General features: G+C 39.2%; 1 protein-coding gene across 1 annotated transcript; it reads left to right on the top strand.

Annotated features, from left to right (window-relative positions):
* The first annotated feature begins 720 nt into the window (after positions 1-720).
* On the top strand, positions 721-4,694 carry LOC138881493 (uncharacterized). Its single transcript, XM_070161724.1, has 5 exons — positions 721-810; positions 2,020-2,411; positions 2,759-3,772; positions 3,950-4,293; positions 4,465-4,694. The coding sequence occupies exons 1-5, from the start codon at positions 721-723 to the stop codon at positions 4,692-4,694; spliced, it is 2,070 nt and encodes a 689-aa protein (XP_070017825.1).
* The last annotated feature ends 13,657 nt before the right edge of the window (positions 4,695-18,351 follow it).

The raw sequence follows: 18,351 nt of genomic DNA, 5'->3' as shown, positions 1-18,351 counted from the left end.
GAGAAGAAGAAAAAGGAGATTCTGGAACACTCGAAATAGGTAAATAAAATAAGCCGGGATGATGCGTGCGGTCAGAGCAAAAGCATGTTAGAAATGGTTAACTGCCTAGGAACATTGCATCCCAATGTGCAATTACAATATTTGTTAAGACGCTAACACTGACAAGTTTGTTGTTTTTCAATCCAATACCAGTTAGTTTGTTAGGGCGTCTTGGCACAGTACCATTATCAAACAAGATCGAAAGGTCCTATACCAGAAAGCATGACTGGGTAAGACAACAGCGTTGAGTTAGAAAAGACGGCCAATCAGATGCTGAAGGATGCCTTGGAGAAAATGGAAAAAATGAGGCTAGAAATGAATGAAATGCGGATAGCCTTAGCTAGAGCCCAGAAGGGGCAGGAACTACCCGTTACTCCTACCCTCCAACCAATAAACACGCCGGAATACCTTTCCACCGGCCCTTCAACGAGTTTCCCAAGCCATCACTACTATCATGGAAGAGAGGCCTATGATCACCAAGCCCCACCACCCAGTCAAAACCCTCCTCCACCAAATGTTCCCGTCTTTGTAGCACCTCCCCCAACCCCATTGCACAGATCATCTAGCGAGTCGATGTTTCAGGCTCACGACACACAATATTACCCTCATGAACTCACAATCAAAGCACCCGAGCCACATACCTATAATCCCCACTTTGAGGTCCCGGCGGATATTGAAAAGATGGCAAAGAGCCCAGAGCAGGATGAGGTGATGCGAAAATTTAAAAGCCTAGAGCAGTCCTTCAGGAACATACACGGGTTAGGAAACCAGGTCAGCGTGGCCTACAAGAATCTATGCCCTTTCCCTGACATCCAATTACCAGCAGGGTTCAAGATGCCCAAGTTCGATTTGTACGAAGGGCATGACGATCCTATGGCACATCTGCGGGGGTTTTGCAGCAAAATGAGGGGAGCAGGTGGAAAGGATGAGCTACTGATAGCTTACTTTGGCCAGAGTTTGAGTGGGTCGGCATTGGAGTGGTACACGAGACAAGATCTGAGCAGGTGGTACACCTGGGATGACTTGGCACAGGCTTTCGCAGGACATTTCCAGTACAACCTTGAGATAGTCCCAGACCGTCTCACATTGTTAAAGCTCGAAAATAAATCTGGGGAGAGCTTCCGGGAATTTGGTTTCCGATGGAGGGAACAGGCAGCCAGAGTTGATCCTCCGATGAGAGAGGGGGAAATGGTATATTACTTTCTACAAACTCTAGAGCCAACTTACTTCGGTCACTTGGTGACGTCAATTGGCAAATCCTTCAATGAAGTGGTGAAAATGGGAAGCATGATAGAAGAGGGACTTAAGTCCAATAAGATCCTAAGTTACTCGGCAATTAAGGCAACGACTCAGGCCATTCAGAGCGGCACGGGAGGTGCGCTCGGAAAGAAAAGGAGAGAAGAGGTCACGACAACAGAAGTCGGCAATTGGTCCAGATCTAGAGGTCCTTCCCCTCATTACCAACCCAGACCCCATCATCTAAACTACCCACACATTCCAAATTACCCACCACAACCCTACTACCCACCACAAGAACAACACTTCTCCGTCCATCAAGCCCAGACATACACCCAACCTCCGGTTCGCCCGCAATGGCGCGCGCCAGCTCACCACAATACACACCCACCTCCACATAATACCTACCCACCACCACAAAACACATATCCACCGCCAAGAGCCTACAGGAACCCTCCAGGGATGGGTTTTAGGGGAAATCCGGCTTCTAGAAATGAAAGACTGTAGAGGCAAAGAATCTTTACTGAGTTGGGAGAAACTTATACTGCCTTGTTCCACAAATTGAGGCAGTTGGGTTTATTAAATCCTATTGAGCCTAGGTTGCCAAATCCCTTACCCCAAAATATGGATCACTCGGTAAGATGTGAATATTGTTCGGGAGCTCCCGGACATGATACCAAGAAATGTTAGAGGCTGAAACATGCAATACAAGATTTTATTGATACTAACAAGATCGAGGTACAGGCACCGGAGGCACCCAACATTAACCAGAACCCATTGCCAAAGCACCCCGAAGCCCACATGATCGAGCTTGTGCACGAAGGAGGGGAGCCAAAGAATCCCTCACAGACTGTGATGATGATTCGTGCCACTCCGAAAGAAGAATCGACTGGTGGGGAAGCAGAGGTACAAGTAAAAGGGGAGGATGTCAAGCCAGTGGTGATATTAGGGAAGAATCCATCTGCCGCTACAAGGAAACCAGAACCAGCCAAATTGGTAATAACGGGAGCATCATCTACACCCGCAGTTGTTGTGAAAGGGGTCTGCAGGGAACCGGTCATCATAAAGCCGGTAGTCCAATTGCCAGTGATTGATAGCAAGGCCGTGCCTTGGAAGTATGAAAAGGTAGTGGTAATGTAAAAGGGAGAGCAAGTGGAGGAAGATAGTTGTGAGGTGCAGGGACTAACTCGATCGGGACGGTGTTTTGCTCCCGCGGAGTTTAGAAGGTCCAATCCAGCAGTAACAAAGAAACCCGTGTCAGAAGAAGAGGCGGAGGAATTCCTAAAAAAATGAAAGTGCAGGATTACTCTGTTGTCGAACAATTGAAGAAAACACCGGCTCAGATCTCGTTGTTATCACTATTGATCCATTCGGACGAGCATCGCCAGGCCCTGATGAAGATACTAAATGAAACTCATGTGCCCAATGAAATTTCAGTGAACCACCTTGAAACAATTGCCAACAAATTTTTTGAGGTAAACAGGGTAACGTTCTCTGATGACGATTTGCCAGTGGAGGGAACAGAACATAATAAAGCCCTTTACTTGACTGTCAAATGTGAAAATTCGGCGGTTACTCGGGCGTTGGTGGATAACAGTTCAAGTGCCAATATTTGTCCATTATCCACATTGAACCAGTTGAAGATTGACCATGATAGAATCCATAAGAACAGTGTTTGCATCCGAGGATTTGACGGAAGTGGAACAGACACCGTGGAGGATATTATACTCGAGGTAACCATCGGCCCGGTCGAGTTTACTATGGAGTTCCAGGTATTGGATGTCGCGGTATCTTATAACCTTTTGTTGGGACGACCGTGGATCCACGCGGCCAAAGCAGTGCCATCCACATTGCATCAAATGGTCAAGTTTGAATGGGACAGACAAGATGTGGTGTTGCATGGGGAAGACGTTGCATGCACTATAGGAGGTGCCATTGTGCCATTCATAGAAACCAACGATGACAAAGGCCCTTGGGTTTACCAGATTTTTGATGCAGTGTCAGCAAACAAGATCCCCGAGGGTACAAGCATTCCACACCCCAGAATAGCTTCTGCCACCGTCATGATAGTTTCAGAGATGCTGAGTAACGGGTTCGTGCCAGGAAAAGGTCTGGGGGCTGAACTTCAAGGTATTGTCCAACTTGTCTCTTTACCCAAGAATGTAGAGACCTTTGGGCTGGGATTCAAGCCCACATTAGCAGATGTCAGACATGCCCGTAAGATGAAGAAGAAAGTTTGGGTTCTTCCCAAGCCAGTCCCGTGCCTGTCCAGATCCTTTGTCAGAGCAGGTACCAGAAAGTTGTCGGTCCCAAAAGTTCTCGGACCAATTATTGGGCCAGATAGAGATTTAGATGAGGGCTTTGAAAGGTTGTTCGCCGGTGTCAACATGGTAGAAGCTGGAGAAGGTTCCAGTAGGGTGGATATACAATTTGTGGGGCCTAGGGCCAAGATCAACAATTGGACAACTACTCCTCTTCCTACCCGTTGGGAGTCTTGGTAGCAGGCTTTGGATTTTCTTTCTTGTTTCCTGGATTATTCCAGAGTTGTAATCCAGTTTTGATTTTTATTCAGTAAAAGTGTGAAACTCTGTTATCCTGCATTTTAATAAAGAGTGAAAGTTTCCTTTTCTTGTTTTGTTTTAATTTTGTTTCTTCTTCTTTTATTTCTGAACAGTTCTCTTTGCACTGGTACTAACGATGTGGCATGCACAACGGATCTTCAACCCAGTCATAATAATGAATCTAATTCTGAATTAATCGCACAAGATAGCGATTACGATGATGAATCGGAATACGAGGAGAATGATGACTTCGAAGAGATAAACAGAGAGTTGAGCCAGTTCCAAGATAAACCTAAGCCCAATTTGAGTGACACTGAAGCAGTCAATTTGGGGGATGTCGACAATGTCAGGGAAACCAAAATCAGCATCCACATTGAGCATAGCATTAGGGAAGAACTAATCAAAGCACTCATTGAGTTTAAAGATGTTTTTGCATGGTCGTATGATGACATGCCGGGTTTAAGCACCAAGCTAGTGGTTCACAAATTACCCACTGACCCGGCATGCCCTCCCGTCAAGCAGAAATTGAGGAAGTTCAAGACAGATATGAGTGTGAAGATTAAAGAAGAAGTAACCAAGCAGCTGCAAGCAAAGGTTATTCGGGTCACTCGATATCCTGATTGGTTAGCTAATGTGGTGCCAATACCAAAGAAAGATGGGAAGATCATGGTATGCATCGACTACCGCAATCTGAACAGGGCCAGCCCAAAAGATAACTTTCCCTTACCCAATATCCATATCTTGATCGACAATTGCGCCGGACGAGAAATCAGATCTTTTGTGGATTGCTATGCCGGGTATCATCAGATTCTGATGGATGAAGAAGATGTAGAGAAGACAGCTTTCATTACGCCATGAGGGACTTAATGCTATCGGGTAATGCCATTCGGTTTAAAGAATGCTGGGGCAATGTATATGAGAGCAATGACTACTGTGTTCCATGATATGATGCACAAAGAGATTGAGGTGTACGTAGATGATGTGATCATCAAATCCAAGCGTCAGGAAGACCACGTAGCAGGCCTTAGGAAGTTTTTTGAAAGACTTCGAAGGTACGACATTAAGCTCAACCCAGCCAAATGTGCATTTGGTGTTCCATCTGGAAAGCTGTTGGGATTCATCGTCAGTCGGTGAGGCATTGAGTTGGACCCATCAAAGATCAAATCCATCCAGGAATTGCCGCCCCCGAGGAATAAAACAGGGGTAATGAGTCTGTTGGGAAGGTTGAACTATATCAGCAGGTTCATCGCTCAGCTCACAGCGACTTGTGAACCCATTTTTCGGCTACTGAGGAAAGATGCTGCAATAGAGTGGACGACAGAATGTCAGGAAGCCTTCGACCAAATCAAGGGGTATCTGTCAAACCCACCTGTGTTGGTTCCACCTGAACCATGAAGACCATTGATTCTCTATCTAACGGTACTGGAGAATTCATTTGGGTGCGTACTGGGGCAACATGACATCACAAGAAGGAAAGAGCAAGCCATCTATTATCTCAGCAAGAAGTTTATAGTCTATGAGGTCAAGTACACTCAGCTTGAGAAGACATGTTGTGCCCTAACTTGGGTAGCACAGAAGTTCAAGCATTATCTGTTGTCGTACACCACTTACCTTATTTCACGCCTGGATCCATTGAATTATATTTTCCAGAAGCCTATGCCCACAGGGAGATTGAAAAAATGGCAGATATTACTCACAGAGTTCGACATTGTCTATGTGACGAGGATGGCCATGAAAGCCCAAGCATTGGCTGATCACTTGGCTGAGAATCCTATTGATGAAGAATACGAGCCTTTAAGGACGTATTTTCCAGATGAAGAAGTGATGCATATAGAGGAGTTAGAACTAACTGAGGAACCAGGATAGAAGCTTTACTTTGAAGGGGCTGCGAATGCGAAAGGAGTTGGAATAGGAGCAGTACTTATTTCTGAAACAGGACATCACTATCCTGTTACAGCTCGGCTACGTTTCTATTGTACCAACAACATAGCTGAATATGAGGCATGCATTTTGGGCCTATGATTGGCTGCAGACATGGATGTTCAGGACGTCTTGGTCTTGGGAAACTCGGACCTCCTAGTACATCAGATTCAGGGTGAATGGGAAACACATGATTTAAAGCTTATACCTTATCGACAATGTTTGCACGATCTGAGCAAGCAATTTCGATCAGTGGAGTTCAGACACATCCCGAGAGTTCACAATGAGGTGGCCGATGCTTTAGCCACTTTGGAATCGATGTTGCACCATCCAGACAAAATCCATGTTGACCCGTTGCATATTCAGGTTCGTGATCAGCATGCCTACTGCAATGTGATAGAAGAAGAAATGGATGGCGAATCATGGTTTTATGATGTCAAGGAATATCTCAGGATGGGGATATATCCGGAGCAGGCAACCGGAGATCAAAAGAGAGCCATTCGACGACTGGCAAATGGATTTTTCCTCAGCGGAGGAATGTTGTACAAAAGAACCCCAGATCTGGGATTGCTGAGACGTATTGATGCGGGTCAAGCCACGATAGTGATGACAGAAGTACATGCTGGAGTCTGTGGGCCCCATATGAGCGGATATGTATTGGCAAAGAAGATTTTGCGAGCGGGATATTATTGGCTCACTATGGAGCATGATTGTATCAGTTTCGTGCGAAAGTGCCATCAGTGTCAAATCCACGGAGATCTGATTCATTCTCTACCAACGGAATTGCACACAATGTCAACACCATGGCCATTTGTGGCATGGGGCATGGTTGTCATTGGGCCTATTGAGCCGGCAGCTTCGAACGGTCACAGGTTCATTCTGGTAACCATCGATTATTTCACTAAGTGGGTTGAAGCCAAAACTTTCAAGTCAGTAACCAAGAAGGCAGTGGTGGATTTTGTTCATTCCCATATCATCTGTAGATTTGGGATCCCCAAAGTGATAATCACGGACAATGGTGCTAATCTTAACAACAACTTGATGAGAGAAGTATGTGAACAGTTTAAGATTACACACCGTAATTTCACCCCGTATCGGCCCAAGGCGAATGGAGCGGTTGAGGCAGCCAACAAAAACATAAAGAAGATATTGAGGAAAATGGTTGAAGGATCCAGACAATGGCATGAAAAGCTACCATTTGCATTGTTGGGATACCGCACTACTGTTCGTACTTCAATAGGTGCGACTCTTTATTTGTTGGTATACGGAACTGAAGCAGTAATACCAGCAGAAGTTGAAATTCCATCCCTTCGAATTGTCGTTGAGGCCGGGATTGATGATGATGAATGGGTCAAAGCCCGACTAGAGCAGTTGAGCTTAATTGATGAAAAAAGATTGGCAGTAGTATGCCATGGCCAATTATATCAGAAGAGAATAGCAAGAGCATACAATAAGAAGGTGCGCCCCAGGAAATTTGAAGTTGGGCAGCAGGTATTGAAACGGATCCTCCCACATCAGATTGAGGCAAAAGGCAAGTTCGCTCCGAATTGGCAAGGGCCGTATGTCGTGACCAGAGTATTATCCAACGGCACTTTATGTCTGACAGATGTCGAAGGAAGATGCATCGACATGGCTATCAATTCTGATGCAGTCAAGAGATATTACGTGTAATTCTCTTTTGTTGTTTATTTGTCTGTCTGTACTTGGTGTTTATCGGATAATGAAATGACAGAGGCAATTCATTCTTCTATCCAAACACTATTACCCTTGCTTTACCCCTTTGAGCCTTACTTATTCTTTCATACCCCTCTCTTGAAATCATTAACAAAAATGAAAAATAATGAAAAAGAGAGAAAAGAAGGAAAATAATAACAAAAAAAAAGAAAAAAAAAGGGAAGTTCGCAAAAGAAAAATAATGGAACCGAATGAACTACGTTCGGTCTGATTCCTCAAAGAGGATACGTAGGCGCCTCACGGCTCGGTCGTAATGTAACAAAAGTCAAAATTCCCCGAGAAAAACTGGGGCAGAAGTCATGTTTAAAATTTTGAAAAAAAGAGAAGGTTTTTGATTCCAAGAGTTGTAATGTTTCACCCATCAAAGTTATTTTGAATTTTTATATCCTTTCTTTTAAGTCCCACATAAAACCCATACTGATATCCCAAAAAAGACCTCCCGATCAGTATCCGAGAGGTGCCAAGATAGTCAAATGAAAGTCGAGGATAACACGTTGGTCCCCGACCGAATAAGGATCATGAGCTGAAAGAATTGATAGCCATAAGAATTCCCAGCAGAGAGAATCTTACCGGCAATACTCCAATCCCCAGCAGAGAGAAGCAAAATGAGATAGTCTTATCGGTGAAAGCCTTCTGAGGCACCATAAGGCAACGCAAGCTGAGAGAAGCAAACTGAGAGAGTCTTATCGGTGAAAATCTTCACAGGAACCATAAAGCGACGGGAGCTGTGAGAACTGAGAGAGTCTTATTAGTGAAAACCCCTCGAAGGGCACTATGATGCGACAAGATAGATTGGCGGAAGGAATCCGCATTTTGCGAAGAATTGGGACACCTATTTATCCCTAGCAAGTGAGGACATCATAAAGATTGAGCGACACAAATAGACTGGGTCGATTAATCCGGAATGCATGACATGATCGTTGAAATCGGTTATACCACCCAGATAAGTTCATTTCTTTTCTTTTCTCCAGCATTTGTTCAGAAAGATTTTCTCTTTTTCTATCCTTTTATTTCTTTGTTTAAAAGACTTTCTCCAGAAATTTATTTTTTAGAAAGGTCTTTCAAAGCTTACTACCAGTTGCCAAAATGGTACAATGCAAAATGAGAAGAGGACAGGCCAGAGACAAGGCAATAAGACAAAAGACATTGGTTGCAAGGCCGAATAATATTGGTCTAAAATGGCAAGGAAAGCACGGGAAAGAACCGGAAAAACAACAAGTTGAAGAAATTGTGGGCTAAGTTCCAATAGAATTCCCAGCAAAACTCCAACCGATTATTGACCAAAGTTCCGAGGTAGTCGGACAACGCAGAGCGGGAAGGGAGGAAAGGAAAATGCATTTTCAGCAAAATAACCCCCAGCAAGTTTCGAGAAACAGAACAGAGAAGTGATAAATGGAAAAACCATCCCCAGTAGAATGTTATCCCCAGCGAATAACATCATCCCAACAAGTTTTGGGAATGCCAAACAGGAATAAGGGAGGAACCATCCCCAGCAGGAGTGGCACAACCACTCACCATGTTTTAAAACTAACAAATTTTCTTTGATTTGAAGCAGGAAAAGGAAGTCTTATTAATGGCGAAAAACATGCCACAAGGAAAAGCACCAGAACTGGGGCAGAAATTTTTCTGCCACCGTTAAAATTTTCTCGGAGACACGAGGAAACAAATTCAAGTTATTACTTACCATTAGGCGCCCACCTGTATAACAAGGGAACACATTTTAGTTTTTCATTTCCTGTTCTAGGCGCCCACCAGTATAATGCGGGAATACATTTCTGTCTTTTCATTTCATGTCCTCGGTCTCCCACCAGTATAATGCGGCATACCTTTCAGTTTTTCATTTCCTGTTCTAGGCGCCCACCAGTATAATGCGGGAATACATTTCTGTCTTTTCATTTCATGTCCTCGGTCGCCCACCAGTATAATGCGGGCATACCTTTCAGTTTTTCATTTCCTGTTCTAGGCGCCCACCAGTATAATGCGGGAATACATTTCTATCTTTTCATTTCATGTCCTCGGTCGCCCGCCAGTATAATGCGGGCATACCTTTCAGTTTTTCATTTCCTATTCTAGGTGCCCACCAGTATAATGCGGGAATACATTTCTGTCTTTTCATTTCATGTCCTCGGTCGCCCACCAGTATAATGTGGGCATACCTTTCAGTTTTTCATTTCCTGTTCTAGGCGCCCACCAGTATAATGCGGGAATACATTTCTGTCTTTTCATTTCATGTCCTCGGTCGCCCACCAATATAATGCGGGCATACCTTTCAGTTTTTCATTTCCTGTTCTAGGTGCCCACCAGTATAATGAGGGAATACATTTCTGTCTTTTCATTTCATGTCCTCGGTCGCCCACCAGTATAATGCGGGCATACATTTTTGTTTTCATTTCATCGGTCGCCCACCAGTATAATGCGGGCATACATTTCAGTTTTTCATTTCCATGTCCTAGGCGCCCACTAGTATAATGCGGGAATACATTTCTATCTTTTTCATTTCATGTCCTCGGTTGCCCACCAGTATAATGCGGACATACCTTTCAGTTTTTCATTTCATATCCTAGGCGCCCACCAGTATAATGCGGGCATACATTTCATATTTTTCACTCAGGCACCCACCTGTATAACGAGAGGAATACTTTTCAGTCTTATACTGCAGATCTTGAAATCAGTAACCCACCGGAATGTAGAAGGTTACAACAAGAATCCACAGCAGAAAACAATAAAAAATCCCCAGCACCGGAAAGCAGAAGGTTACAACAAGAGGTCCCAACACAAATTCAAGCGCATGAGTCAAAAGGAAGAAAGACGCGTCTTGAAAGAAGCGGCCTATCAACATCAAATTATGCCCAGCATAACAAATCTGATGAAGAAAGTCGTATCCCCAGAGGAACCACCGAAAAGTTTAATGAATGAGGCCATATCCCCAGCGGACCGAACAAAATGATGAAAACTGGTATTCAGAAAAGCAAGAGGCCAGTTTCATCCCCAAGTTCTCGGAAGAAAGGCACCAGAAGAAGCACAAGCCGACAAGAAAGCAGGGCAACAAGAACGAGTTAAAGATAGATGAGATTTTATGATCCGTAGTCTAGCCTAGCCTCTTGTTTTCTTTTAATCACGGTGTAACAAGGAGATCGATAAGCAGTGGTAATAGCGTGCAACAGCAGTAACACTGCAGTCCCATGGTAGTCCCAGCTACCAAAACTTCCCGAACTACATTAACCTGATTCCCTTTTAGCCAGGGATATGTAGGAAACCTTTGAAGCAAAGGTTCGATTAAACCTTTTTCAAAAAAATGCTTCACACGGAGTACTCGGATGGGTAAAAATAGCTCGCTTTATCTTTGCACGAAAACCCTTCGTGTCTTCGGGCAAAGAGAGGCAGCTGTAAGCACGTGATTTTTGCCCTATGAAAGAATTACTCCCAAAAATTCAAAATAAAATAATTTTCCTTGTGTGCAATTTTTGTGTTCTTCGTGGCATTTCTGTGTAATTATTTGCATTTTTGTCTTTGCATGTTTATTTGTTAGGTTAATAAAAAAAATAAAAAATATGTCGCATTTGCGTTTAATATTTAATTAAGTTTGTTTACAAAATGAAAAAATCATAAAAATAATGTACTCTGCATTTTTATCACTTAATGTCCAAATTAAGTGATTTTCTCGTTAGTCGCTATTTAATTGTGTGTTAACTGTTATTAAGAGTTAATTAGTATTTCCAGATAATTTTGGATTTTATAATTTAATCTTAGCATTCTAGCTTTATTATTATTTAGGAAATTGAATAAATAGAAAAGGATAAAAATAGAAGAGATCGGATTGGGCCTTTTCTTCAACTGTAAGTCACAGGCCCAAAGAGACCCAATCTTTCCAAATGACCCAGTCCATAACCCAAAAAGACCCAAACCCCATTTTCATTTTTTTTCTTTCATTTTTCACAAAAAAAAAACAAAAAAAAATCAAAACAAAAAAAAAATCAAAAGAAAAACCTAAGACTACCCGTAACCCCCCCCCCCTCTCTCTTCTTCTTCCTCTCTTTCTCTCTTTCTTCTCCAAATATCCTCCCATGGCAGCCCCTCCCCCTCACACCCCTTCTCCCTCACGTCACACACAGCACATATACACACACATACGCGACGCATACACACACAACTCGTCGATCTCCCTCTCTTGTCCGTCATGGTTGCGTCTTCAAGATCTTGCCACTGCGTCTGTTGCTTTGCTTCTTCTTCCTCGTCACATGCTGCCCGCCATGGCTGCATCTACAGCTCTTCAAAATGATCAAAAGATCCCATCACTGCTGTCCGCCATGGCTGCGTCTCCAAGCTCTTCAAACGAGCACGAGATCCCGTCGTATTGTTGCCCGTTGTTTCTTCTTCTCCACTGTCGCTGCTTTCGTTGTTGCCATGGCTGCGTCCGTGTTGCAGCTGCTCGTTGCTTCTGTTTCTTCCAGCTTCGTCAACGTCCATGGTTGCAGCTGCTCGTCGCGGCTGCTGCTGCGTTTCGTCGCTATTGCTGCTGCCCGTTGCTTCGCTTCTTCCAGCTTTGGCGCTGCTGCCCGCTGCTTTTTCTTCTTCACCACCTTGTTGCCGTCCCGCTAATGTTTCAGCAGTGTGGCTGCTACTGCATCAGCAGCACGCTGCTACTGCTTCAGTTCCCATCGTCGCCAAACGCCCCTCCGTCGAGCTTCGTCTATTGTTTAAGTTTCCGGGCAGATTCGAGTCATTTTGATGCAATAATTGTTTCCGGACAGATTTGTTTCTGGTCGAGTTCGTCGTCGCTTCGATCCGGTTAGTAGATTTGAGTTTCATGTTGCCCGTATTTTTGTTTTGATATTCTCGGATATAAAATCGTTAAATGTTCGATTCTTGTTTTGTTCATGTTTATCGTTGAATTAATTTTCTAGTTTGTTCATATGTTTTGTTGATTTAATTTTCAGATTCAAATGGAACTTTGATTAATTAGTTTTTCAGTTTATTTCATGTGCTTTTATTTATTTTTGTAAAAGAAATTGTTAGTTTAATTTTAATGTTGTTAGATTCAAGAAGAAAATTGTTAGTTTAATTCTAATGTTGTTAAATTCAAGTTGAAATTGTTAGTATGTAAAAGAATTTGTTAGCTTAATTTTCTTTTAATTGGTAAAAGAAATTGTTAGTTTAATTTTAATGTTGTTGGATTCAAAAGAAAATCGTTAGTTTAATTTTAATGTTGTTAGATTCAAAAAGAAAATTGTTAGTTTAAGTCTAATGTTGTTAAATTCAAGTTGAAATTGTTAGTATGTAAAAGAATTTGTTAGCTTAATTTTAGTTTAATTTGTAAAAGAAATTGTTAGTTTAATTTTAATGTTGTTAGATTCAAATTGAAATTGTTAGTATGTAAAAGAAATTGTTAGCTTAATTTTAGTTTAATTTATAAAAGAAATTGTTAGTTTGATTTTAATGTTGTTAGATTCGAATTGAAATTTAATTAATTATTTTTCAGTTTATTTCATGTGTTTTATTTGTTTTTGTAAAAGAAATCGTTAGTTTAATTTTTATGTTGTTATAATCAATTGAAATTTAATTACTTATTTTGGTTTATTTCATATTAATTTCATTTATTTTTGTAAAAGAAATTGTTAGTTCAATTTTAGTTTAGTTTGTAAAAGAAATTGTTAGTTTAATTTTAATATGGTTAGATTCAAGTTGAAATTCAATCGATTATTTCTTCTTCGGTTTATTTTTATTCGTTTAAAAGAATTAAGTTGGAATATAGAAATATGTTAGTTTAATCGCTTGAATCATCCGTCTTTGTTTGAGTAGCTTAGATTAAATTCGTGCTCATCTTTTGGTTGAAGTTCGTTCTTAATCCGGCGATTTAATGTGAAATATATTTGTTGTTAAAAATGTCGTTCAGTCAAAATAATTCTGATTGTTGATTTGTTGTTCATAGTTTAAGTTTGAATTTGTTGATTGAACTGGATTAAGGATTGGTTATAGCTGGTAATTTAATTTTAAGTTCTTAGATAATTTTGAAGTTGAACAAATTTTTGAATCGGGGCGTAACAATAGTTTTAGGGGTAAAACGGGAATTAACCAATTACAGATTAATTAATTATGGTGGGGACCAGACATAATGATAAAAGCAAAAAGGAAAAGGTGGGTAATAATGTTTTCTTTTCAAAAAGAGGGAACATGGGGGTCCACTTTGACTACTTTTCAAAAAGAGGGAACACGGGGGGCCCACGTTGATTACTTTTACTAAAGTAAAAGTGTGGGTAATAATAAAAGTTAAAGGGTGCACATAGTGGAAGAATATTGGGTCTTGCTTTGGGTATATAAGAGACTCATTTGACACTTAAAAGGAAAGAATTTTTTGGGAGAGATAAAAAATTTCAGAACTAAAGAGGAGATAAGAACATACATTTAATCTTTAAGAAGAGGATTTCTAAAATATCTGAATACTATTTTCCGTATATTCCTGAGTGTGATTTCTGCCTACTGTTTGCTTCCGGGATTTTCAATTGGTTTCTTGAGTTAACTGTTGGTCTTTTGTTATTGCTTTATTGGGTGGTTGCTGGAATTTCTGTTCGGTTTTCAAGTCTACTACTAGGTCTTCTGACTGTTGATTGTTTGTTGTTGTCGCGCTGTTACTACTGCTGCTGATCCTATTCTTCCTTTCTTTGTATTCAAATACCAGGTACACTACTCTGAATCATTTCAACATATGTATTGAAGATGAAATGAAATGGCCGGAAGATTTAAGTTTTTTTTAATTATAGAATATTCGCATTTTAGTTAAATATTCATTATGGATCTCATGTTATGTAAATGGTAGAAGTATTTATTATGTGAAGTATTAAACTGCGGGACTAGTGGATGGGTGTCAGTATGAACACCATAAGTATTAGTTTCGTCTTTGTTAATTTTTTAGCTTAAAATCACATTCAAATCGTTAGTAAATATTCAATACGGGAAACCGACTTAATTTGAGGGAAGGTTAGTAAACTCTAGATTTGAATTTGCAAATTTTGAAATAGAAGCAATTTGAGTTTTTCTTTTCTATCTTTAAATTTTGTTAATAACAAAGGCCCGCAAATATTAGGCAAACATAATAGGCCAATAATTTTGTAGAATCTGCATGCTTACAAAATATTTTCGTTTTTTTATTATTATTATTTTATTTTTTCGTCATTTATTCAGTTTTCTTTTTTTTTTGAAAAAAAAAACTTGAAAAAGAAATTTGTAAAAAATAAAAAAAAATAATAATTTTTTTACGAAATATTTTCATTTTTTAAGAAAAAAAAACTGAAATGATGTTTTAATGGGTGATTCAACGTTGCAAGGCTAAGAACATTAATCCATTATGTGCGAGTTTGAGCAAGATGAGTCAACGTTTAAGTTTAATAAACTTTTTAATAAGCTTTAGTAATTATGGTTAAATCTAGTTTTAAATGGTTTTGAATAACTAATTTCAATAGTTTTTTTTATAACAATGTAAGCTTTAAGTTAGCTATAATCAGGATCTTTTGATTTTTAATTGTCGAACTTCGTAAATTTTTTACAATTTCGAATTTTTTTATTTTTTTTTAGTAAAATTCCTTTCTATTAATATTTGTCTTAATCTAGCAATTAGTATGTTATGTGTTATTATTTTTAAGCTCGTAATTAATTAGGATTTTCTTTCTTTATTTTAGAGACTAATTTTAATAGAAAAATGTAGTCGCTTTAGGATTTGTCCACTTAAAATAAATGAGATGAGCCTCGCCTAGTAAAATGTATAGATTGCGGGGCCCTCACAAATGTATGCATTAAATACTTAGAACATCGGAGTTGGCCGTCTAGAGAAATTTTACGGCCTTTCCCAAAACAACAATACGCTAGTCGTTCTAGGCGCGTCTTTAACAAATCATTTTCTTAAATATGGGTGTGCATTTATGTAACCCAAATCCAAATCTCAACGGAGTCGAAATGTGTCGATAACCATGGGTGCATTGATTGCGACGTGGTCTGAAATACGTTTTCACAATGTTGCAATTCTCCGTAAAATAATAACAATAAATAAATAATAATAAAAGCGGCTAAGGGTTAAAATTTGCACATAAGTTCATAATTGTATAAAATCAGATAATCAAGTCGAATATGACAGTTGAGCGACCGTGCTAGAACCACGGAACTCGGGAATGCCTAACACCTTCTCCCGGGTTAACAGAATTCCTTATCCGGATTTCTGGTGCGCAGACTGTTAAATAGAGTCATTCTTTTCCTCGATTCGGGATTAAATTGGTGACTTGGGACACCCTAAATCTCCCAAGTGGCGACTCTGAAATAAATAAACAAATCCCGTTTCGATTGTCCTTTAATTGGAAAAACTCCCTATGCGCCCCTACGGGTGCCGGAAAAAGGAGGTGTGACACCATTACCAACCGGAAAATGCCAAATTTCCAATTTCTTCAATTCAAGTCTAAATTTACCACGGACCTCCAAAATACATTCTGATCACACTCCTAAGTCTCAAATCACCTAACGAAGCTATCCGAACCATCAGAATTTACATTCGAGACCCCTTTCACATAAGTCAACATCCGGTTAACCTTTTCAACTTAAGCTTAATCATAAGAGACTAAGTGTCTTATACCTCTCCAAAGCCACTCCGAACCCAAACCAACCAACGTGATACAATGAAATGAGGTTGAACAACACATAAAGAAGCAAAAATGGGGGAAACAGAGCGGTAAATCATGAAACGACCGGACGGGTCGTTACATCTCATTACCACGATAATGACGATATAATTTCGTCTATTACCACGTCCACATCCATTGTTACTTTTACGGTAATAATTTTATCTTCTTTCAGACATATTACATATTGTTATCACATTCTCTTAAGGGATTGAAAATGAAGTAAATTCACGGGGACATGTTTGCACTTCTTGTACGCACAATCATACATAAACTTGATCATGGCAATTCATAGAAATTTTACCACTTCGGGTGGTTATAATTTCTTACAACTCTATTAGAGTTATAATCAAAATTTATTGTTTTTGCTTGTATTTAAAATCAAATTATAGAATTTCGAGAATTTAAAAGAGAAAAATAAAGTAAAATACTTACCTTAAATTGAGAATTTAATGATGAAGGAAGTTCATGGAAAAATTGACAATCATTATGGTCAATCCCAAAACTTCTACTCAATTGGTTAGAGTATCGTGCTGATGACGTGTTATAAAACAATAAAAGAAGAATATTGCAGAGAGAGAAAATTCTTATTGATTTGAGATCAATTACAATAAAATAGAACCCCTCTATTTATAGGGGAAAAGTGACCTAACTACCAAGTAACAAACTCTAAAATCTTTCTAAAATGTAGGCATTCTTCATAAATAAAATACTATTTATAACAGAAGTTGTTTTCTATTCTTTTATATGGGTTTGAACATTCATACTACAAACAAATCGTGTTGCATTTTCCAGCGGCAACTGCAGGAAAAAGGTTGAAGCAACAAATACTAAAAAGGAAATTTCAGCAATATCAATGGCTATTCTTGATATTGCATTTTAAGGGGTACAATTCTATTTTCGCATGATGACAAGTTGACTTTTATAACGTTCCCAAATGTATTTTGAAGGAAAAGTACTTAAGTTAATTATAGTAATTTTTTATTATTAAAATATAATAGTCTGACTTGGTACGAATTTGAAAAATGAATACTTTTAAACTTATGATTTTAAATCTGTTATAATATTTATATGGTTGTAAGACTTTTGAAACCCATATTGTCAAACGTGTCATAATATTTGTGACTATAAAAAATTGTCAATAAGAGCACAATACTAAGTTTAAGTTAAATTATTTTCAAATTTGAAAAGAAATCATTTTATTTTGAAAAACCAAATAGAAAGTAGAATCACATAAATTAATGAAGAGTGTACATGTAAAATCAAAATAGAATAAGTGGAACAGATAACTGTTATTTGAGTGTTATGATAAGAAGAAACCTAGTAAAATTGTTATAAATATATTATATTATGTATGTTTATTTAGTACTCCGTTATAAATACGTTTTCTGAAGAAGCTTATCCATATGAGACTCCACCGTAAATATGTTTATCTATTTAATACTCTATTGGAAATAAGCTTCCTGAAGAAGCTTATCACTTCGGTACCCGGTTATGGATAAATATTACCCTCGGTAGAAGATTATCCATACCGGGTATAATAAGCTTATCCTTTCAGTACTCCGTTATGGATAAACATTGCTCTCAGTAGAAGATTATCCATATCTGGTATAGTAGCAACTTACACAACAGCTTCTTTTCTTCTATAAATAGAAGAGATTTCAGTTCATTATGTACATCAGTTTGAATTCGAATAATATAACAGTTTCTCTCTATACTTGTTTTACTTTACAGTCTTTATTTTATAACACGTTATCAACACGAGACTCTGACATCTCAGCAAATACTTTGAAAGTATTAGAGGTAAGAACTTTCTTTTCCTAAATAATGTCAAATCTTTCTAAACTTGAATTTGTAGCCCTGGATATATCGGACAAAAGCTACATGTCTTGGGTGCTTGATGTTGAAATTCATCTTGATGCGATGAGTCTGGCAGACACCATCAAGGATAAAAATCAGGCATCAAACCAAGACCGTACCAAAGTAATGATATTCCTACCTCATCACCTTGATGAGGGCCTGAAAATGGAATATCTCACTATTAAAGATCCAGTCATAATATGGAATAATTTGAAAGATAGATATGACCACCTGAAGATGGTCGTTCTTCCACATGCACGTTATGATTGGACTCATCTAAGGTTACAAGATTTTAAATCTATCAGTGAGTATAATTCTGCTTTGTTCATAATTATTTGCCA

This window comes from Nicotiana sylvestris, chromosome 11 (assembly GCF_000393655.2).
Source record: "Nicotiana sylvestris chromosome 11, ASM39365v2, whole genome shotgun sequence".
Classification (NCBI taxonomy): Eukaryota; Viridiplantae; Streptophyta; class Magnoliopsida; order Solanales; family Solanaceae; genus Nicotiana; species Nicotiana sylvestris.
Note: the sequence above shows the minus strand (reverse complement) of the source record. Positions and strands in the feature narration are given on the sequence as shown.

Coding starts and splice junctions, on each gene's coding strand:
- LOC138881493 (XM_070161724.1), top strand. CDS start 721: ATGGCAAAGAGCCCAGAGCAGGATGAGGTGATGCGAAAATTTAAAAGC. Junction 3,773..3,949: donor CCTACCCGTTGGGAGTCTTG/GTAGCAGGCTTT, acceptor ATTTCTGAACAG/TTCTCTTTGCACTGGTACTA. Junction 4,294..4,464: donor GTCGTATGATGACATGCCGG/GTTTAAGCACCA, acceptor CTGATTGGTTAG/CTAATGTGGTGCCAATACCA.